General features: G+C 46.3%; 1 protein-coding gene across 1 annotated transcript in view; it reads right to left on the bottom strand.

Annotated features, from left to right (window-relative positions):
• SHC3 (SHC adaptor protein 3) overlaps positions 1–23,193 on the bottom strand; it is a 150,884-nt gene that overhangs the window by 57,719 nt on the left and 69,972 nt on the right. The window contains exons 3-6 of the mRNA XM_081238046.1: positions 12,118–12,181; positions 9,685–9,804; positions 6,116–6,169; positions 935–986 (exon numbers count right to left, since the gene is read on the bottom strand). Of these exons, the coding sequence (XP_081094172.1) occupies positions 935–986; positions 6,116–6,169; positions 9,685–9,804; positions 12,118–12,181 (290 nt within the window). The remainder of the gene's footprint in view (positions 1–934; positions 987–6,115; positions 6,170–9,684; positions 9,805–12,117; positions 12,182–23,193) is intronic.

Raw genomic sequence — 23,193 nt, 5'->3', positions numbered from 1 at the left:
ACCTCCCCCTCCCCAAGGTTGGTGGGAAAACTGAATGCTAAAATCTCATCTGTGGTGAAATTTTAAAAGAAGAAGAGTCTATATATGTATATGGACAGATATAAAACTTCTGCAAAGCCAACTAGGAAATCTTAACAATGGGTACCTGGGGTAGAGGTGGGGAGGAGGTGGGAAAGCAATGGGTGGTAGAGGGAAGTGTCATCTGTAGTGTTACAAACCCCACAGGTGACCTCCGTCAGTGAGCTCTAAATTGGAGTTGTGCAGCACCCGGTGGCTGCCCGGGATTCAAGGGTAGCGCCCCCTAGTCAGCCCACCTGCCCAAGCTTGTTAACATCGGAGAGGGGGACCCTTTGGTTTTGTAAATGATGAAAGAAATGGGGTGGTGGGTGTGGAGGGAGGGTCTAGGAATAAAGGTTCCATGAAGATGGGAAGTACTTGGATGTTTCAAAACCCCTACCCAGCCTGTGTCTGAGGCCCTAGCACCTTTGCGGGGTGTAAGTGGGCAGCACCTGAGCTTGGACACTGGCTTCCAGGGCCATGCAGAGCAGCATGAGGTTTCTCGGGGAGACTTCGTTGGCAGTGGATGCACAAGGAGCTGTAGCTGGGCAGGAGGCCAGCGGTTTGCGAAGTCTTCAGGTGTAACTGAGGGCACCTTCGGAGTATGAGTGGGAGCTGCCGTGCGCAGGTCAGGTGTACCAAGCTCTAGCCATCCGGATACAGGTGTGTGTTTAAAGCTCCCAGACATCCAGCATCTCCTAACCCAGCCAGGTGTGCCGCCACGCTTCACTGCCTGCAAACCTCAATTATCGCTAACAGTACCATATGACACTGTTAGTTTGGAGGAAGAAGGCTGAGATCATGAGGACCATCTGGTATCCATTGTTAAGCCTGGCTGCGCCTGAGTGAGAGATGACGAAAGTCACACATGGCTTACCTCTGCGATTAACAGGGTCCTTAGCTACGTAGGCAACGTAGTCTGTTGTATCCTGTGAACGAAAAATGAGATGTCACATCACTAATCACAGGTGAAGACAGGACAGCAGACACATCATGCATACAGCAGCTCAGTCATCAAGAGTAGCCCTGCTGACAGCCCAGCATTTCTCCGACTGTACAGTGGGCAGGAATCACCGGGGATCTTGTGAAATGCAGATTCTGACTCCGCAGGCCAGGAGCTGGGCCCGAGGTTCTGCATCTGCAGATGGCTCTCACGAGACACCGATGCAGCTTCGCCACACCCACACTTTGAGCAGCAAGGGTGTGAACGGCATCCATTCTCAGCATGTCGGATCACCGAGGAGCTATAAAAACACCAATACCTGAGTCCCACCTCCCAGATAAGCTGATGTAACTGGAGTGGATGCGAGGCCCAGGCATCAAGGAATTTTAAAAGCTCCCCAGATGATTCTATCATGAACCAAGGCTGAGAGCCACCGCTGTCACGTGTCTCCACCAACGATCCTCAAACCTGAGCTGGGGTCAGAATCCCCGGCAGGGCTTGTGACAGCACAGATTGCTGAGCTCCAGCCCAGGGTATCCGATTCGGCAGGTCTGAGGCAAGGCCCCGAAATGTACATTTCTGACAAGCACCCAGGTGCTGCTGCTGATCTGGGGACCACACTGAGAAAATGAGGAGTGATGTTCAAAGGCTGGTTGCAAACATCCTTCGTGGGTGGATGAGATACGGATACGAGGACATAAGTAGTCATTTTAATCCTTTTAAGATGTTTCCAAAGCATGAGCTCTATTTAGAAGTCTCACCCTTACACATGAAATATAAGTCCCCTCGCCTGCCTCATCTACTTGGCACGCAGAGGAAACGATGACCTCAGGAGTGATCCGAGGCGACCATGTGAACTTTGGTTTCTAAACAGAGGAAACAATAACTCTCTTAATTCTTGAAAGCCAAAGAAAGACTTTCCTGCAAAGTTGACATTTTCAACATTCAAAAAGTCTCGGGGGGGCAACTGGTAAAGGTCTCCCCACTGTTTGGGATATTTCCCCCATGTGTTGGTTTTGGAGGACTCCAAGGTTATTGATTAGCTCCCAATGCTTTCAGCACCTGCAAGATTCTCTGTCGTGAGTTCCCTTCTTTGTGATACTCTATGGGCAGGAGAAACGACCCTTTCTTTCTCCACAGGGCTCCAGAAAACCCTCCCATGTGAGAGGGGAAGAGGGAAAGTGAGTGTGGAGGCAGGGGAGGAGGATGCTGTGCTTATGAGCACCCACTGCAGGGTGCAAGTCACTTTTCCAAACATCACTGCCCTGGAACTCAAAAACACCCATTAAGACTAAGAAGGGAGAGAGCTCTTCCAGCAGCTCTTGACGTATTGGACAGCTACCCTGAGGTCATTCTCCATCATGTAGCCTATCTAAGCTGTTTCCCCTTCCTGCTCAGGCCACTGCCCTTTGGTGTATTCACAGACTGACCTGGGAAAGGGAGTGGGAGACCATCAAACCGGTCGACCTGACTTCCTGCCATTTCATCAAGGAAGATCGGGTCAGAATCTGAAGTTACTGGCAAAAAGAAGGATTGTAGCTTGTAATCATAGACACTCTTCCTGGATTCAGGAGATGTGAATGTCAGAAGTGGACTTAGGGAGCGCTAGTTTCTCAGTCTGAGATCCATGGAACCCTAGGGTGGGGCAGGTATATTCTCCAGTGTTTGAGATGTCACCAGAATCTCTTTTTATGCTTTCATCTCTATGATAATCTTAAAAGTTAGTACAGTAATATGCAGGATCATCTGAATGACACCTGTGCCATCAAGCTCTGCACGCAATTTCAGTGCCAAGATTTTCAGTGGGGTTTCCAACATTATGGGTGCCAGGTTTTTAAAGAATCAGAGAGAAAAGAACAGTCAGATGGCTTTGCCCCACCTGAAGCAAATTAACGTCACATTTGTACACAATGATGTACGACTGAAGTGTTTACTTGAATAGAAGAAATCAGTGGAAGGAGTGAGTCATCTGGCGCCTGTGGTAGTAGAGAGATGCTGACCTCAAAGGCTTCTGCACCATGGTAGCCAGTTCTAGAGTCACATTGGGAGCAGAGATTTAGTTTCAACAAAACTTCACTCATCACAGTAAATTAATTTTACTTTGAATGTTACTGACTTTACTGTGTTTATTTGTACTTAATTTCCAAGTTTGATTGGGATTTACAGTTTAATAAAAGGAATAAACATAAGGAGTCTATACGTAATTTATTTTTGTACATATTTGTGTAACAAAATTAAGTTGAGTCCACCTTAGTAGCATATACAAGGAAACTCTTTTTTTTTTTTTCTTTTTTTTTTTTTCTTTTTTTTTTTTTTTTTTTTTTGCGGTATGCGGGCCTCTCACTGTTGTGGCCTCTCCCGTTGCGGAGCACAGGCTCCGGATGCGCAGGCCCAGCGGCCATGGCTCACGGGCCCAGCCGCTCCGCGGCATATGGGATCCTCCCAGACCGGGGCACGAACCCGTATCCCCTGCATCGGCAGGCGGACTCTCAGCCACTGCGCCACCAGGGAGGCCCAAGGAAACTCTTCTTCTTAAATTCTTACTCCAGTCTGAGAAATGCTCCTCTGGCTCCAAGCTAGGAAAGAAAGACTAGGCAAGAGATGTGATGTGTCCCTGTCACTCAGATGATCAGTGGCCAAGCCAAGGACACAGCTTTTCCAATGCCAATATTGATGCATTCCCGGCACAGTGGGGGAGTGTATTGCTGTTAAAACAATGTTCTTGACATCACCCAGTCACACAGTGAGCGCTCTAAGTGCCAAAGATGGGGATGCCAAGTGCTTGTTCTGTATTTACCCATGTCTGTTCTCACTCCCCAAGTTTTTCTGAGCCTGACCATTATTCGGGCATTCTTTTGGTGATCTTTTAGAACTGCTAATAATAGTAGATTATAATTGTAGTATGCCTTTTTTAATTGCAGGGATTAACTGTGTTTTCCAGTCTGTTTTACTTGACATTTCAAAATACCATTTTCATACCCAGTAAACTGAGGCACAAAGCAAAAAGTAGATACATACTTAGCAGCAGAACAAGGAATAGGACCTGGAATTGTTGGTTTTATTTAAAAGGTATACCAATTGTAATGGTTATAAATAAATCTGGAATGAGAACTCGTGCACAATGTGATGTGCATTTGAATTGGTTAAAATAAAAAGTAACCAGGCTTCCTGTCCCCTGGAATCATGACATTTTCTGTATCAGAAAAAAAAAATATTAAAAGTTATGAATTACTTTAAGGGTCACTGAATGTTTCCTTTTTTTAAGAAGAGGTGATAGGGAAAATTGAAAATAGTTCACGGGTCTTTGTGCATAGTGGAGAATAAAATAATTTTAACACAGGACAATGTCTTTGGCTTTCCATTTCTAGATCTCTGCATCTCCAATCAATGTCAACATGAAGATGAGGTTTGAGACAAGTTCTTGAAAGGAGATATTGATGCAGGTGTGCAAGGTTTCTGCCTCTTATTTTTTAAACTGGGTTACCTTCCAAATTTAAGAAACTATGGTTCTAAGCATCACATTAGGCAAGCAATAGTTGGTAGACAGCCACTGCAAATTAACTAGATCCGGTTACAGATATAAGTATAGATATGTGTATATGTGTAGTCCAGGTAGAGAATGAGTGTATAGCTATGTCTAGATGTAATCTTCATAAATGCTCCTTAGATGGGCTTGATTATGGAACACTTCCACTTTCTAAACATACATCTCAGTGAGGTATTTCATTTTGCAGTGGATCATAATAAATTAAAGGATTGGAAAGAAAGTAAAGGAAGGGAAGGGAAGGAAAAAAGAAGAGGAAGCATCCTGGAAGACTTCTGAAAATTAGACCCTAAGTATGAGATAGGGCCAAAGCCAGTGGAACCCACTGAATGAGATGTTTCAATAATGCTCTGGTCATCCTGCGACACTTTAGCAGAGGATTAAGGGCCAAGAACCATCTGCAGGGTGGCCAAATCCCTCTCCTGCCAGTGCCCTTGGCTCAAGGGTCTGAGACAGGGAGACGCCTGGGGCCTCTCCCTGCAGCCTGCATCTCCCCAGCAGGAGCTCAGTGCTAGGGAGATAGGAGTGATGCCTCCCTGGAGGCTGTAGCAGGTGGGAACATCGAGATTGGAGCCAGCAGTGGAGATCACTCCCTCGATTTGGGTTTCAATGTGCCCACAGCAGTTCTGCAATCAGGTTACCCAGGTAGGAGTATGGGAGGAAAGGTATATGAGTTAAACACAGGGCATGGGAAAAATCTCCTTCTCGGGCTAGAAATAAGACAAGGTTCCTGGCCTTGGGATAAGGAGTCATATAATGCACTAATTACTCAGGCTACCTTGGACCAGTAAACTCTTACATAAAATCTGAGCATTGCCTACCGATAATTTGACAAAATAATATAAACAACAATAATGATAACAGAAACACTGCCCTGCTTGAGGAGGAAGTGGTTTTCTGAGTCCTGCCTTTCCTGACACTGAAACTGAATGCTGGCATTGTATCATAGAATTCCTGACCGAATGTGGGGAGCAAATTCCCTTGTTATTCCACCTTCTTAATAAAAGAAGCAATGAAAACTGGAACATTCTCATATTCTCTATCCTCTCTCTTTTTCTCTCTCTATCTCTGAAACTCCTTCCCTGTTGGCAAAACAAAGCATTAAAAGACTACAGTGTTAAATTTGGAGAGAAAAATACCAATTTCAAATATTTATGAATAAACCAGACTAAGTAAATTCACAGCCTTTGAATAGACTTGAAATCCAAAAACGGAAGACTCCAAGGGAGAGCCAGTAGAAAAACAGGAACAAAGCAGGATTAGCAGAGTCACGAGTGCATTCCAGCAACTTGAGAAACCAGGGGGCTATGTCATTACCCCTTAAGAAAGCCAGTGCTTCAGGGATTTTTGACAGCTTTTTACTAATGAAATGAAATTTAACGGTAGGTCCTTGTCCTGGGTTACCCCTAAAAAAAAAATGAGAGTCAGGAAGAGCTTATGAAAGGGAAGTGGAAATAGTTGGTATCACAGTTAACTTTCTTTATAGGGTCCTAAGAGGCATGCTTCTGAAGCAGGGCCCCTTCGCAACAATTCTGACAAGAGCAAGAGGAAACAACTCCAAGGGCACTTACCGGGTCTCCGCCAGAGGCAAAGGAGATGGACTGCATGTGATGATTCGCTATAATCTGCCAGGTCCAAAACAAGAAATGAGATGTGCCGTTATTACCCTTCCCATGTCTTGGAAAACTTAACTGTTTGTTGGCAGGAAATACAAATCCACAAGGATTCCTGAAAATTGGTAAACTTCATACCCAATGAAAATAACAATGATAAAAGTAATAACAATAGATAACCCTGAATGAACTTTCACAACGTCAGCCGCTCATCTAGCTGCTTTGCCAGAATTATCTCATTTAAGTCTCACAGCAGCCCTATGAGGTAGGAACTATTGCAATCCCATTTTACAGATGAAGAGCCTGAGGCCCAGAGGGGCTAAGCAGCTGGCTCAAAGCTCTACAGCTAGTTAAAGGCAGAGCTGCGACTGAACACAGGTGATCTTAACAACCATGCCTCTTTGAGAAGGAAAACGTCTCAGCCACACACCAAAACATGTCAACTGTGCAGTTTCTGTTTCCAAAGACACATGGGGTCTTTGGTGCAGACCCCATAGCTGGAGTGGAGGGAAGTGTGGCTGTCCCCTACTTCAGCCATCCCATTTGTATCATGAGCACATGAATTAGAAAGCCTGCATCCAAGATCAAAATTGGTGTCTTCTCAGGGACTCTTGTAATTTATCAATTTAAAAACCACCGAGGCTGTTCCAAGTAAATTTTAAATTGGGAAATTTCCATTAGCATTATAAACTGCAGCATACAGTGGGGTTTCGTAGACACTGAGTAAATTAGGAGCTGCCCTAAATTTAAAAGGCTACATAAGTCTTCCATGCTATTTTTATCTTTTTAAAGACAACATAGTGACATTGAAGTAAATTTCCGGGGGTGGGAACAGCACTCTCATCTCCATCCCAGCATAACCAGGTTTCTTTCTGCACAGCCCCCTCAGGTCCTCGCCGGCAGGCAGGCAGGCAGAATTTACAGAGCTGTAATCCTACCATCGAAGGGATTTTTCCAACCATGCTCCAGGAAAACTCAAAGCAAAACTATAACTGAATTACAAGATAAAATGAGATATTTTTAAATGCCTACTTCACTTGTTGGCACTTGCAAAACTACTCAGGATCTAGAAAAACCCGAGTATATAGATGAATAAAAACAATGAGTCCAGCTCTGTAGCCTGTACCCAAACCCAGCTGGATCAGACTAATAGTTGCCCTTTGCAGCTTTCTGAATTCTGCCTCTAGTCCAGTCCCCAGATGATGACAAACTATGACTTCTAAAGTTGTTCATTTTTTTGCTTATTGAATTTTTTGTTTATTTAATTTTTGATTCTAAAGCAGCTCTAAAGCTGGGGTTTGGAAATCAAAGTGAACACAAAGATTTAAGAAAAAAATGGAAATCATATTTGGCCAACGTGACTGCTACTGTGTGATTGTATGTTGTCCCTTTGGGTAAGATAGAAATTGAAAAGGAGAGTAAGAAAATTAGAGCTAATTAACTAAAGGATGTGTTTTGCTCTGAGGGTGTTTCATCTTGCTGCTTCTCCTTGAGAGCTCTGAGAAGGAGAGCTAGCTTTGCCTTTCTGCTGGCTCTCTGGTTTGGGAAGGGTCTGCCCACTTGGGCTCCTTCTGTTTGCTACAGCCCGGCCCTTAACTCGGGAGAGGCAGAGGGAGGTGAGCTCTGGGTCCTGCCAAACCTTCCTCAGACTGTGCTCATGTCACCCGAGCTGCCAATCCCCAGGCATCCCCCCAGCCCCGCACTCCCTCCCATATCCACATAAACCAAGGGCAAGACAATGAGACCTGGACACGCCCAACCAGCCCCTAACCGAGGATGGGAAGGCCAACCATGGTGACCTCATCGTTTCTGCTCTGAGAGTCTGCCTCTCTCTCCCTATTTTTATTTTTTGCGGTAGAAGGGGGAATTAGGAGATAAGATCTCACAGAATTGAGGACTGTGGTCTGAGGATTCCTAGAAACAAAAGGTGCAGCAGCCACATGAATAAGAGTGAAAGAGATCAGACTTGTGGTTGCCCAGGCAGAGAGGGTGGAGGGACGGATTGGGAGTTTGGGGTTAGCAAATGCAAACCATTACGTATAGAATAGATAAACAACAAGTCCTACTGCATAGCACAGGGAACTGGATTCAATATCCTGTGATAAACCATAACGGAAGGGGATGTTCAAAAGAATGTATATAAATGTATAACGGAATCACTTGGCTGTACAGCAGAATTAACACAACATTGTAAATCAACTGTACTTCAGTTAAAAACAAAAAGAATGGAAGTGAGCGTGTGAGGGCAGCACCGAGCGAGGTGCACCCCAAGCCACCACGTGCTCAGCAGGAGGCGGCTCCAGAGAAACGCTGAGCCTCTTGCACGTTCTTAATCTGCCACCTAACGACTGGTTACCCATCCCTCGGAAGGGCTGATGAGAAAAGACAGGGGATTATCCATCCGTTGCGTGAGGACAAGGGAATGGAGTGAGAAGTGGCATCCACTATGTCAAAACCCAGCCCAGGCGTTGCCTCTCATTTCTATGCTAGATCTAGAATTTATTTCAACATCTTGGGTTGGGGCAGGGGTGCGGTGGTGTCCCATTCATCCTAAATGAAGCTGGGGATGCTGCTTGCTTACCCGGGGAATATGGAATCAATAAATCTGAATATGTATAGCAACATGAAGGTACCCCTGGGCATCCCTGGTAATACACTGCCAGAGCCAGGAAGTGTGTCCTTCAGAGGTCTGGTGGATTGCCCATCCCTCTCCATGTAGGCACATCTGAATCCCAGCTCACACTGCCAGCAACAGAGGCCCAGACTGGGCAGAGCAAGTGAGGGGTGGCTTCGCTCCACCTCCCACCTTTATGGTTTATGAGCATCTTCACCTCCTTTGCCTCCTTTGGCCTTCAGAACTCCCCTGCTGGCTCCAGGACAGCTACTCATACACCCACTTTCCCAGCTAAAGGAACTAACAATCAGAGAAACTTAAGATATAGACACTGAAGAAAAACCCAACTCTCGTAAGAGTTTGCCTCAGTAAGCATCGTCGTCCCCACCTCAGTCAGTAAGGACCCCGTCCGCACTGGACATGCCACACATGCGCCATACTGCATCAACCCATGACCCTGTCAACTAAGAGAGGCTCCAAAATAACAACCCACAAAGAAATAAAAAATACTGTCAATTAAACCATGACATGCCACCATCTCAAAGATGATAAATGTGAAAATAAAATGTGGGCTCTAGAACCAACAAAATACAATATTAAAGAAAGCAAAATAGGTCAAGGACATTGAGAGGAGACTTCTGCACATACACACACCTCTTTTTACACTGTAAGTAAACCGATGAGTTCATGCATTATCCTCAGAAAAAAAAGGTAATTTATGGCAGAATTCAAGAGACCCAATTCCATCTATCATTCTGTTGGCGACCTTTGGAAGTGGTCAGAGTTTGTGGACTGGTGAAAATTTTACACAAATGTGCTCCGCAGGGACCCGGTAAAGCTGGAAATGGGAAGCCCTGTGCAACAGCCACTGTTTGGGGGCTATGGGCAGGGTAGGGCCTGAGCATCTACAGACCTGTTTCGAGTCTGGGGTCCGCAGGTTCAGGCTGGCGGTGGATATGGTCAGGGAGATGCTCATCCCCGCAAACTGGAGGTTGCTCTTGCCCAGGATGCTGGACAACATTTTGCTCGGAGGCTGTGAAATCAAGCAGCATTATTTTAGCTTTCCGTTCACAGGAGGCCACATTGTCAAGGCCTCTACGCTGTTATCTTCCACACCTTCAACCTCCACCGTCCCCTCTCATCGGGCACGTGAAGGCAACATTCCAGGAATGAGCTGGGAGTGTGGGATCTGACACTAACACACAAACTCTAGAGTACGCAATAGGCAAACTGTACAGCACCTAATATACACACACTGAGATGAGGACTCTGCTGGAAGGTCAGAGGTGTCAGTATACCAGGCAGCTCCTGTTGGGATGTGTCTCATGGGGTCACTCATAAGTCCCAGGAAGGCGCCACAGGCCAGGGCCTGAAGCTTTGCAGCCTCAGAAACCAGTTTCATCCTACCAGGAATCAAACTACTCAGGACCAGACTGAAATGGAGCAGCTCATGGGGCTGATGAGCAACTAAATGGTCCAGTTAAAACTCAGGGGTCTGGAGCCAGCACAAGGATGGACAGACCCAGTGCTGCTCTAACTGGTGCATCAACCAGCCCTTCAGAACTGTCCTTGGCACAGGGACCCACTAGCTGTCCCTTCCTTCCTTTTCAGAGTAGAACATGCCCTCTTTTGAGATGCCCATTAAGACTAGTTCTTAACCAAGCAGGCATCGCTTTTGAATTCCCTACCAGAGCTATTTAAAAATAGAGATGTCTGGGTCCCACCCCAGAGATTCTGATTAAGCATACCAGGGGTGAAGCCCAGAAATCGACATTGTTTCCACCACTTTCACCAAGAGGCCTGAGAGCGAACCCCGAGACTTGCCGGTCGGGTACCCAGTGGCTGTGAAAGATGAGGTTCCTTATCTCAGTTCTCAGATGCCCTCCTAGTCCCTGTATTCAAGATTCTGGAGCCTTGCCTGGCTTCTATGTCCCCTGTGGGCTGACTGGAACACAGGCTGGCACATCTAGATGAGTCTTCATCCAAAGTTCTCTGCCTGAAACCCAGTTGCTCTGAGGGCTCACAAATGTCTCCAGGCTACGAAGACAGAGTTGACCCTCAGCCCTGGGAGCATCAGAGGCAATCACACTGGTTCAACCACCTCCAGGATGAAAAGGTTGAGTCCAGGGGTTGAACGTGCAGACTGTGGAGCCAGGTGGCCTGAGCTTGAGCTCAGCTCCACCACCTTCTTGCATTGTGGGTTCTCATACCTCTGCCTCAGTTTTTATCATCTGTAAAATGGGGATATTCAACGGTGTTCTAGAGCTGTCTTGTTCCAGCTAATGAGAGACAATTATTAAATTTTTAGGAATTTTATGAGCTGGCCATTAAAAAGAGCTGCTATTAAAAATTAATTTACGTAAACTTACAATTAAATCAATTACGTCTTTAAAAAAACAATAAATACTCAAAACTCATCATTTCCTAATTGCTTCCACATTAGCTATTGCCTCTGCTGTTCAGGTTATTTAGTGTGGACAATGTCCTTGTCCACTTCATGTAGTGGGGACACTGTAACGGTGATCTACCGCACATCTCTTCCCAACTCCACTTTAGAAATGTCAGGTTAGAGCTTGAAATCGGCCATTGGGGAAGCATTTATGCCACAGAAACTGGCAAACACAGCAAATTTAGTGCTTCTCAGTCTCCACCTCCAGCCCCAAGAGCCTGTTGTTAAACTATTACCAGCACACCACTGAGGGCATCAACCACAGAGTCGTTCTAATGAAATGAACTAATATACATAAAGGCTGAGAAAAATGCCTGGTGCTGGTTTACGTGTCTTTCAGTGTAGACCTGGGGTGTTTATTTTGACAACACTATCAATTAGCCTTGATAGCTAACTGTCCTCGTCAACCACGTGGCAAAGAGGGAATATAAGCTCTTTTTGTTTTTAAAAGTGACAAGAGTCACTGTGAGTTACCTCCTTTATTTTTATTTATTTATTTATTTATTTATTTTTGCAGTACGCGGGCCTCTCACTGTTGTGGCCTCTCCCACTGCAGAGCACAGGCTCCGGACGCGGAGGCTCAGCGGCCATGGCTCATGGGCCCAGCCGCTCCGCAGCATGTGGGATCTTCCCGGACCGGGGCACAAATCCGTGTCCCCTGCATCGGCAGGCGGACTCTCAACCACTGTGCCACCAGGGAAGCCCGAGTTACCGCCTTTAAATCAACAGATGTCTCTTGGATCCCCTCTGCCCAGCAAAAAAAAAAAAAAAGTGACAAGAGCCGGGCCATGGAAAAGAGAAACGGGACAACTGTGTGTGATTAAAGATGCTGAGTGGTGACAGAAGAGAGAAAAAGTAAAGGAGACACAGGTAGACACGGAGCCGAGAGAACAGTACCTTTCTTTTCCTGAAGGCTCCCTTGGCGCCAGGGACGGCTTCGCAAACCCGGCTGATGGCTTCCCTTAAGAGAACAGGAAGAGAGAGATCCATTTTATCCCATCCTTCAGGATTACATAACCCAGACATTCTACACGTGCCAAAAACAAAACTAAGCAAACCACATCTTAGAGCCTCTGGCTGGCAGTATCCTAATTCTTTCTGTTGCTGTGGTTGTATCCTAAGGGTGCAATATGAATCGATGCCACACTTTCTTTTTTCTGTTTTTAATGTTTGCTTAAGATTATATTTTAGAAAATCAGTGCCCTGAAGTGCTGAAGTGTACTCTTCTGGATGTCCTCTCCATGGCCATGGTCATGGCACAAGGCCCAAACCTAATCAAGCATTGCTATTGATTAAGATCTTTCTGAAGTGAGTCAGAATGTAATTAAAAGAAATGTGGTCCTCTGAGTTTTATTCCCAGCTTGTGCAGTTACTAAATATCATAAAATCAAGAGGATTTTGAAGGAGGACAGGAACTCCAGGGGTACACAAATGAGACAGAAATGAGGCTCTGCGTAGGCATTTCTAAAGCATCTACAGTGTGCTGGGCATTGTCTTCAGGAAGGAGGCAAGGAGCATCCTAGGTACCAAGGGGGCCTGACAAAAGGACCAGCTGCAGAGGGTCTGACCCACAGGTCTGCCCGGGGCAGGAGGGCACGGGAGCAGTGGGAGGGTGAAAAAGTAAGACTAGACAGAGGCTGCTACAGTCCAGAAGCTGGAGGCTGGTGAGGATGTGGCTTGGGCAGGTGCTTGAAAGCAAGCATAGCTCAACTTTGTGACTCGGCCTCAGTGAGAAATAATGGGTGATATGCCAAAGGCGGCTCCAAATTCAGGAGCCCAGAAAGGAGCTGGGTGAACATCTCAACTCCCACACGGGGAAGGACAAAATAGTAAAAGAACACACACACACACAAAAAAAAAGGAATATGGAGAAACCCTGAATGATAGAGAAGATAATAGGTCCTTAGAAACATTCCACAAATGTTCTCAGCTGAATACTTCTTGAAATTATTTTCTATCATCTAGAAACATAATTACTGTCACAATACAATGCTTTTAAGAGAAATATGACCTTGTCAAATTAGGTGAGAGACTATTAAGATAAGCTTCACATTTGCCATTCAATTCATTGTACAGAGAGAAGAAAGAAATACTATTCTAAAAGTTCAGGTGCCATAAAAACTATAGATTATGAATCACCATGACTCAGAAAAAGTTTGTTTGAAAGAAACAAATGTTTTTTTGATGTTTATCCTTAGTCATTTATTTTATAATAATATTCTAAAAGTGGTTCTATCAAAATAATCATCCAAAGTATTTTCTAAAGGTAAATTCCTTATTGAAGAGAGTCAAGTTGTTTCTCTAGAGAAACATGTATAAAAAGTATCTATATTTTATCTGTTTAATTTTTAAAACTTGATGTGTGTCTGCACTGTGCTTATTATATTAAATGATACATTTAGCTGAGCAAAGCAGCTCAGTCCCTGATAGTCCCAATAGGCTGGAAAGACATTATTTAGTGGAAAGTTTCCAGTAAGTCATTCCTTAAATACCCTTAGTAAGCATCGTATTTCTTTTCCCATCCACTGACGTAGAGGACAAGAGAAAAAAATCAGTCTTGGATGACAGTTTTCAAAAAGGAAATGTCAAATGTCTCATTTATTATATAGGTTCCACATCATCAAACGTCTAATCTAGTCAGGCTATGAAGCTTGGGCAGAAGGCCTTGCTACTTATGTGCCACTTTGGGAGACGGAGGTGGAAACAACCAGTGAGCATTAAGAGTGGGATTGTGGAGAAAATGTTGCAAATCATAAACATGGTCTATCAAACAAATCCTCCCACAGAGAGGCAAACAAGCATCTCAGAGAACATTCAGAGCCTCAATATTCTGGCCTTAAATTTTGCAAATGTAAGACATTCCAGAAATTTATCAGAGCTCATGGACTCAAGAAAGTCCTAGGGGTCCCCCCTGTGAGCCAACCTTTAGAATCCCCTAAGAGATTTGCAAACCAAGCTGCTTTTCAGAAGAATGCTCTCCTTTCATCACTGGCAAAAATTTGTTTCTGATGCTCATATAAATTGTGTGTGTGTGAATTCTCACTTCAACCAGGTTGATGGTATCTATTTCTGTTTGAAATCGAAATGTGACGTAACTATTAGCAATTGCAATAGTTAGATGACTGAAATTAGTAACTTGAACTCCAAAGTCTAATTTAAATCTAACCATTCTTATCGTCTCTCCTTATTGCCTAGCAGAGTGCCTTTTGGTGAGTAGAGCTATTTTAATTGGTTCTTTTAGCAATAATTATTTAGCTTTCTGTAAATCCATGTAATCCCAGTTGGAGCCTCAGGTAGTGACTTTGCCCTGTTTTTAGTAATGGAGAGTGCTTCCCAACATTCTGTCCAGTAAGACCCCATGTTGGTAAGCCAACTCAGACCTTGGAGTTCAGTTAATATGAAAATGGAATATTTGGCACCTCCAGAGTCATCTGAAAGTAACTGAAGCCAGCCCCAAATGCTAATCCTTACTTTCTCATGACTTCACCATCTTCCCCTTTTGTCTAAAATTCTCATCATTAGAGCCAGTACCTTTGACATTTTAATAGCTTTTTCATTAGAATGTAGTATTGGATCCTTTGAAATCATGCAGCACCATCTTACTCCCTACTCACCCATCTCATTGCTACCCACCCAGCCTCCCCAAACACACATACACACACACACACTCGTATTTTACAGACTAAAAGATAAATAAAAATAGGACATCTGCGTTACTTCTACACTCATTCACTCCTATTCTAGTGGGGGTGTGTGTGTGTGTGTGCAACAAACGAACACATATAATGGTAAATTGCAGTCAATTTCATGAAGAAACAAGAAGGAGGGCTATGTAGAATGTGTAGATAAATAGTACATGCCACCCCCAAATATGTCTCTCTGGTATAAGGATCATTTTGAGCTGAAGGCAATTGAGAAGAAGCAGATACAAGAAAAGTCCCCTGCACTTCCCCTATTGGCCTAAAAGCAGGACATAAATTTGTAAAGGCATCCCTTTCCCCTCTCTACCAAGAAGGACAGACATTAATCACTGGAGACAACTCTAGACCCTGATCAACTAAGAGATGCACCAGAGGAATCTGCATAACAAACCTTGCTACTAGCTCTTATCTTCCATAAGTTTCTTCATAAACTTACCTTCCCACAGCTTGTCACTCCCAGAAACTCAAAGTCTTTTTTTCTGTGTCTGTCAATTCTGTACAGATTTTTCATCTTCGATTAAGATATAAGCCCAAGTTCTAACCACTTCTTTGAGTTACTCATCACTGAATTTCACTGTGAGCATGTGTACTTCGTACTTTAATCAAGTTTGTTTTTCTCTTGTTAATCTGTCTTCTGTTAGTCTAATTTGCAGGGTCGCAGCCAAAGAATATAGGAGGGCGGAGCACAAAAGTTTTTTTCCTTCCCTACAGAATAAATGCTGTAATGCATGTCAGTAGGGGGGAAGAGTTACCCAGTGAGTGGCATTTGAGTGCCTGGGCAACTATCCAAGAAAAAGTAAGTTGAGTTCCTATCTTATGCCTTACATGCAAATAAATCCTAGATGGATTGCAAATTTAATGTTTGTGATGAAACCATAAAAGTACTAAAAGAAATTGGGAAGACATTTTTAATCTCTGAATCTTAGAATGATACAGAAACCATAAAAGAAAATATGGACACAATATCATAAAAATAAAACTTTATGCACAAGAAAAAAAATGGTAACATTTCACAGCCAAAGAGATAATTGTCCTAATATAAGTCAATAAGGAAAACATCAAAAACCCAATAGAAAATGAGTGAAAGATGTGAACAACGAGTTCACACAGGAGATAAATGGCACTTGAAAATATGAAAAGATTCTCAGCTTTACTCATAATAAGAATACAAATTAAAGCCTATACTAAAAGTCAATTTTCACAGCCAAAGATTTAAGCTTGATAAGAACTTGTAGGTAAAGTATCCCACATCAGTGAGAATGAAGCTTGTTGCAGCCTCCGTGGGGGCAGACTGGTCATATCCCTAACAAAACCCTTTCATCCAGCAGTTCTACTTCTGGGAATGCATCCTCTAAATACTCTCAGAAACAGGCCAGAAGACTCACATACACACTAGTGATTGCAGCAATGTTTTAACAGAATGATAGGAAACAATCAATACCTATCAGGGGCCAGTTCAATAAATTATGGTACCTCCATAAGATGGATCATCAACAGCGTTGTTGATGGTGCCCTCTCCACTCTCACCTCCCTTTTCTCCTCAGCTCCCCCCAGGCCACTCTTGTTCCTACTAAGTGTTCTGCAAAGTCGCCAACATCCTCCCTGGCACCAAATCGACAGGCGATCTGCTGTCCTCACTTCCTTGACACACTTCTTGTTCTTGACTTCTTGATCCCACAGTCCTCTGACGTCCTCCACTATCCTGGGTGCTCCTGGTCAGTTTCTTGCCTTCTCCGTGACTCTACCTCTAAATCACAGAGAGTCCCAAGGATCCGTTCCACCCACCTCCTCTCTGTCCTCTGCGTGACCTGCACGAGTGGATGGTACAATCTGTGAACGAGTTTACTGCCCCAGCGTCTTCTGTCTAAATCCACTCGGGGCCAGCTCCTCCCTGGCCCCGGACGAAGCCCCGGGCATGCCCCGTATCTAGTCCACTCACTTCCAGAGAAGAAAATATCCTCAATAACTTACAACTTACTCCATTTTCCTATTTTTAAGGTAAAAATTCTCAGTCCCAGCATAATAATAAAAACCCAGAACATCATTTAGAGTTAGAGTTCTCCTCCTTCCCTTAGCACTGTCTGGGGCCCCAAACCTCCCAGTGGCCAAAGAAGGAGGTGCCTCCCAACCTTCTGGCTGCAGTTTCTGACCCCTTGGCTGCGATGGTGGTCTGGGGGTGCCTATGAAGAAGTCAGGGAGCACTGAGTGACACTGACAGCCCCGGCTGGGCCCTCTGGCCAGGGCTGAGGTTTGCAGCCGACTCCTCCCACAGCCACTTTCCTTGTTTCTTTAAGGCTCCTCCCCCAACCCCGGGAATATTAGGGTGCCCGTGCTGTGAAATGGACAGTGTCTGTTCTTCATCCACCCACACACCTTCCCCCTCCTGGCACCAACACCCATGGGGCAGGTCCAGCCTCTTGCTGCTGACACGGCCCCAATCTTTAGCAGTAAGCTTTCCAGGGCGGGTCCAGTGGGCTCATGGCCCCATTAGGGTGCCTCCTGCCCACAGCACCTTCCATCAGTGGGAGGTAGTTTCTCCCCAAACACACTCACTCCTGCTTCAGGTCTCAGTGATGTGGTCCAATGGGCTCCCCAGGCTCTGGGTGACACATGCCAAAGTCAGCGTCATCTGCTGAAAGCCCCTCACTCTATCTGAAGCAAGGGGGAACCACCTGGCCCCTCCCACATTATCAGGGTAGGGATCACAGGACACAGGACTCTAGCCAAAGAAATCCTCTCTGTAATTCCCAACCTCATTCATTATACTTTCCAGGTGAGTGTTGGACAAATAACAGCAAAATAGTTTCCCACACCCATCTTGTCTTCTCAAACCCTGCCTGGGTGGTCCCACACCATAGCTCTTCAGGACTGCTGGAGCCATGCCCTGATTTGGATCTCAGCTAAACGAAGACAGAGTCTAACTGTACTCTGCAGTTACCTCCATCCACTCCTGTCCTAAGGTGTCTTATTGTCTCTAGCTCCAAAGGCCTCATATGTCTTTATCTCCAGCCTCATTTGTCTTCATCTCCCAGGATGTTGGTACCAAGATTTTATAGACAATTACCACATGCAATTGATATCTCCAGCTCATTGTCTAAAGTCTCCTCAGACTTAATCTTTTCAAACAAAGCCTTGACTGTCCCCACCAAAAGTATTCCTACACTGGTCTTCCCACGGCAGAAAACGAGACCATGGTTCTCTAGAGAGCTGCCCTCACCCCCACCCAGGAACTGTCCTTGACCCTCCTGTGCCACGCCCACACCAAATCCATCACAGCCCTGACCACCGTGGAGAAGGCAAGACACTGTGTTCTCAAGAAACCTACAGGGGGCTTCCCTGGTGGCGCAGTGGTTGAGCATCTGCCTGCCAATGCAGGGGACATGGGTTCGAGCCCTGGTCTGGGAAGATCCCACATGCCGCAGAGCAAATGGGCCCATGAGCCACAACTACTGAGCCTGAGAATCTGGAGCCTGTGCTCCGCAACAAGAGAGGCCGCGATAGTGAGAGGCCCGCGCACTGCGATGAAGAGCGGCCCTCGCTTGCCACAACTAGAGAAAGCCTTCGCACAGAAACGAAGACCCAACACAGCCATAAATTAAAAAAAAAAAAAAGAAAAGAAACCTACAGGGCAGCGGAGGAGATTAACAACTCATGGAATAGCCTAGAGAAAAAAGTAGCCACAGCATGGGCACTATTAACTACTAGAGGGCGATTCTGTCTTTCAGAGAAACGAGAGGGCATGTACACCCAGTCCACAGAGAAGCCTCATCACTAAAGGAGCTGGAACCCAGGGGTGGTAGAAGATCTCTGGAGAAAGTACAGGTTGGAACTGGGACCAGAGGAGCGTGACATGATGGAAGTGTGAGAAGCAGCCTTGCGGAGCCGTGGCTGTGCCGGGAAAGGGCAGACTGGCTCAGATCTGCAGAAGGATGGCAAAAAGAGGCAGAGGAATTTAGAATTCAGACTCAGGCCCGAGAAGCATCCAGGGATGCGCTGAGGGGTGATAAACAGCAGAGGCCTTTTAAATAGGGCTAATGTGATCGAAACAGGATTGAATGGACATTAACCTAGCAGCAGTGTGCAAGACACAGAAAGGGCTGAGAAACAGCAGGCAGGGAGACCAGCCCAGACTTTGGTGGCGAAAATGACAATGAAAAGAGGCCCATTTGGAGAAGAAAACTCACAGGCCTGCCTGATCATGGAGAGTAGGGCTGAGGGGAGGGCCATAGACAGCTCACTCTCACTGTGGGGACGGCCTCTCTCCCTCCCCAAGGACGCATGAAAGCAGCCAGTTATCTCCATAGTGAAGCCATGAGACAGGCAGGTAATGTATGAGAGCCAACACACAGCAAGGATGGAGCCAGGAGGCTGCCAGCCAGGGTGAGCGGGCATGCAGGGGCCCAGAGTGCTAAGAGGGGCACTTAGAGCAAATGGCTTCTTCCCAGCTTCGTCCACACAAATGAATCAAAAAACTTCCCAGCACCTACAACCTAAAGCATCATACAGAGTTAAACACAATTTTAGCCATCAAAAATACCTCAACCTTAATTTGTCAAAAGTAATTTCACCAGAACAGGTTGAAACAGCTTAAATCTTCCAACCATAGGTATGTTGCAAGCATAAGTAGAGCCGTGAATTTTGAAATCTGTGCACCACTTGAAAAATCAGTGAGATAACAAAGCAAGTTCCCTAATTGTCATAATTTTACAGTCACCCCTGCTATTTTTATCCCAACATTCCCAATGTTTGTGATTTGCCCCAGACACACATACATAGTAGGTGTCAATAACTACTGATTGAGGATTATTAAACAGATGCAAAAAAAAACAGTATCCTATAATTTCTCATTTTGAAAAAAAGCCCAGTAGGAAACTAGAAAAGAGATTCCTTAACCTTGCTGTACAATATCTCACAAAATGAAAGATAAACCCTTAGGATTGCTAAAAATGTAGAACCAAAGAATAAAGCCCTCCCGAGACAATAGTGAAGCTAATATTCCTAATGGTTTAAATAACTAAAGTTCGCTCAAGGTCACAGGTGGTGTCACAGACATCTTTGTTTGAGAGATCAGGGACTTGCTTCATTCCTATGAATAGTTTCAATGAATTTTCTTTTCCCTTTTAAAATTCTAACCGTTGGGTTAGAAAAAGTTCTCTACTCCCAATTCAGCTGCTTCAAGATGCTGATAAGCCAATCAAAAAGAAAGTTACACCTCATAATTGCTGTTTATGGCAGGTACAATTTTATAAAAAGCCAAGGTCGGGCTTCCCTGGTGGCACAGTGGTTGGGAGTCCGCCTGCCAATGCAGGGGACGCGGGTTCGTGCCCCGGTCCGGGAGCATCCCGCATGCTGCAGAGCGGCTGGGCCCGTGAGCCATGGCCGTTGAGCCTGCGCGTCCGGAGCCTGTGCTCTGCAACGGGAGAAGCCACAACAGTGAGAGGCCCACATACTGCAAAAATAATAATAATAATAAAATAAAATAAAAAGCCAAGGTCTCAGATAATCGGGATGGGTCCACCCAACCACATTATGCTCCAGGCAAGATGGTGCCACTTGCCTTCAGAGCGCCAACCACGAAGGGGCTGAGAGGGGCTGCCCAAAGCAGTGTGGAATCCACAGACCTTGGAAACCTTGCATATATCTGTCTTTACTGCCAACTTTTTGGAGAGATGCATCATCTGAGATCAACTACCACAAGCTTTAAAGAGCCTAACTCTGCTGAAATCTGCTTCCTAATAGCAAAGCGGAAATACAGGAGAAGCAAGCAAACCTGATCCCAAAGTCTCTGACCTTTTGGATACACATACCAAAAACACAAGGGGACCTGACATTTGCCAGGCTCTGTGCTATGTGCTTTCAAGGGATGGCCTCATTTAATCGTCACACATCCTTGGAAGGTAGGAGCATTGATGCTGGTTTTATAGTTGAGGAGATGGAGGCACAAAGTAGTTAAGCAACGTGCCTGAGATCACGCAGCCAGCAAGCACCTAAGCCTGCTCAGAGCCCAGGGAGTGAACCCACAGCTTTAAGAACAGGCCACGTGGGAGGTCCACGGAGATGGCACGTTTTCTGAACTCCAGTCTCTCTCTGGACCTAGGGAGAGCCCATCCGCTTGTTCCTCCACAAGGTCACCCACAACAGGACTCAGAATCTTAAGAGTTCTAACAATCACAGAACCACATAAGGCCTTGGAAATCATCAACACCAATTCTAACCCACCAGAAGTGGTGTGCAAGTTGGGAAGCGTGGGAACCAGAAACCAGGTGCCCTATGTACAAAATCTACCTTGAGTGGATAAACAAACCACGTTCAGAGGGCTCAAGAGAAACTGCGCTGGGAGTGAAAAAGAGCAGCGACGCACACACAACATCAACCAGCCTGAACAAAATTATGTGGCATGAAGGAGATGAGGCAAAAAACGAGTCTGTGCTGCATGATTCCACGCATATGAAAACTCCAGGAAACGCACACTAATTATAAGTGCTGATGCTGCGTGGGTGTCTGGGAGGTGGCAGGGGGAAGGAGGGGGCCTGTTCCCATACTCCCTGGGAGAAGCCTAGGCCCAGGATTTCCCATCATATCCCCCGAAGGTCAGGGCAGGCCTCCATCACCAAGTCTCTCTGTGGCTCTAGTCTTGACTGAACCGCCTAAACCTGGACCAAACAAACACCTGGTCTTCCTTCCCTCCGTCCTCTGTGTTCACTTTTCTTTGTAAAATGGTAGCTACATCGTTGTGGGTGACCCTTTGGCCAGGCAGCTCAGACACCTGGGCCACGCCTGCTCCCGTGCTGTGCTCTCGACCGCACTGCAGACTGAGAAGCCATTTCCCAATGAGACCTTTCCTTTTAGGATCCTGCGGGTGGATGGATGCAGGTCTTGGAGGAGGCAGCTAAAAATAGGCTCAGCCAACAGGAGGATCTCGAATGCAGCCCTGTTAAGAGCCCTGTGTCACACACAGACACGTCCTCTGTCATTATTTTCTGTCTATCATGACATTCTGACATCTTAAAGAACTTTTCTAGCTGGGGAGACACCACCCCTCTGGGGTTAGTCAATTCTTAGAGACAGCAAAGGGCCCATTCGGATCACCTATGACATGCAGATTAAGCAGTGCAGGGCCAGGCCTCCTCTCCTGGTCCCTGCACCCCCAGAGGCAACATTCCTCTGCCTTACTCATCTCAGGACCAGGTGCCAGGCAACTGCCACCAGCCCTATAGCTCAGAGCCCGCAGGAGGTGCCCGAACTAGCCATCCCGAGCTGTCCACCCTGCCCTGCCTTGCCTTTCGCATGGAGACCCCAGTAAAGGCTCTGGCCTAAACCTCTCTCCTGTCCTCTGCCTCCTGCCCACCCTGGTGTTTCCCCCTGTGGCCCCCGATATCAAGGTGCACTGGGGTGCGGGGAGCTCATGCCAGCCTCACAGCAACTCAGGAGGCCGTCTCGGTCAGACAGCTCCTCCTCTCTACTCTTGGGGGGGGGGGGCCCTCTTTTTTTTTTTTTTTTTTTTTTGCGGTACACGGGCCGCTCACTGTGTGGCCTCTCCCGTTGCGGAGCACAGGCTCTGGACGCGCAGGCTCAGCGGCCACGGCTCACGGGCCCAGCCGCTCCGCGGCATGTGGGATCTTCCCGGACCGGGGCACGAACCCGTGTCTCCTGCATCGGCAGGCAGACTCTCAAACACTGCGCCACCAGGGAAGCTCGGGGGGGCCCTCTTAGTGAGCTCCCCCTTTCGGGGCAGCTGCTGAGGGTCGCAGGCCGGGGAGGAGCCCTGGGGAGTCAGAGGAGGGGAGGCGAGGGAGAGCCAGGTGACTCCGCCCACCCACACCCCACGCCCACCTCTTTCGGCGGTCTACTTCGCTGGTCCCAAAACGTCCTCCCTGTCACCATTTTATTAATAATAAGACAACGACAGATTATTATATAACTCTAGAAGACGAGCAGCATGGAATTCAGGAAGCCAAAGTACAAATTCCTAGAAATAAATGCTCCATAGACACAATGGGTTGTTTTTCTCAGAAATATGTTTAATATCAGGCAAAAGCTACAAGGCAATCAGTCAAAAGGACGATCGCCGGGCCCCGTGGGAAAGGACGGGGAGGCCCCCAAAGAGGTGGGGAAGTGCAGGGCAGGGGCCAGGGGAGGAGCCGCAGGAGGGACATGAACAGGCCGGCGGGCGGAGGGTTGGAGAATTCGGAGCACGGGAGTCAGCACCCCCGCCGCCGTGGGCCGCAGAGGTGGCGAGGGGTGCTCCTGGGGCATGGGGCCCCCCTCCGCG

Source organism: Mesoplodon bidens (assembly GCF_964165515.1).
Source record: "Mesoplodon bidens genome assembly, chromosome: 6".
Classification (NCBI taxonomy): domain Eukaryota; kingdom Metazoa; phylum Chordata; class Mammalia; order Artiodactyla; family Ziphiidae; genus Mesoplodon; species Mesoplodon bidens.
Note: the sequence above shows the minus strand (reverse complement) of the source record. Positions and strands in the feature narration are given on the sequence as shown.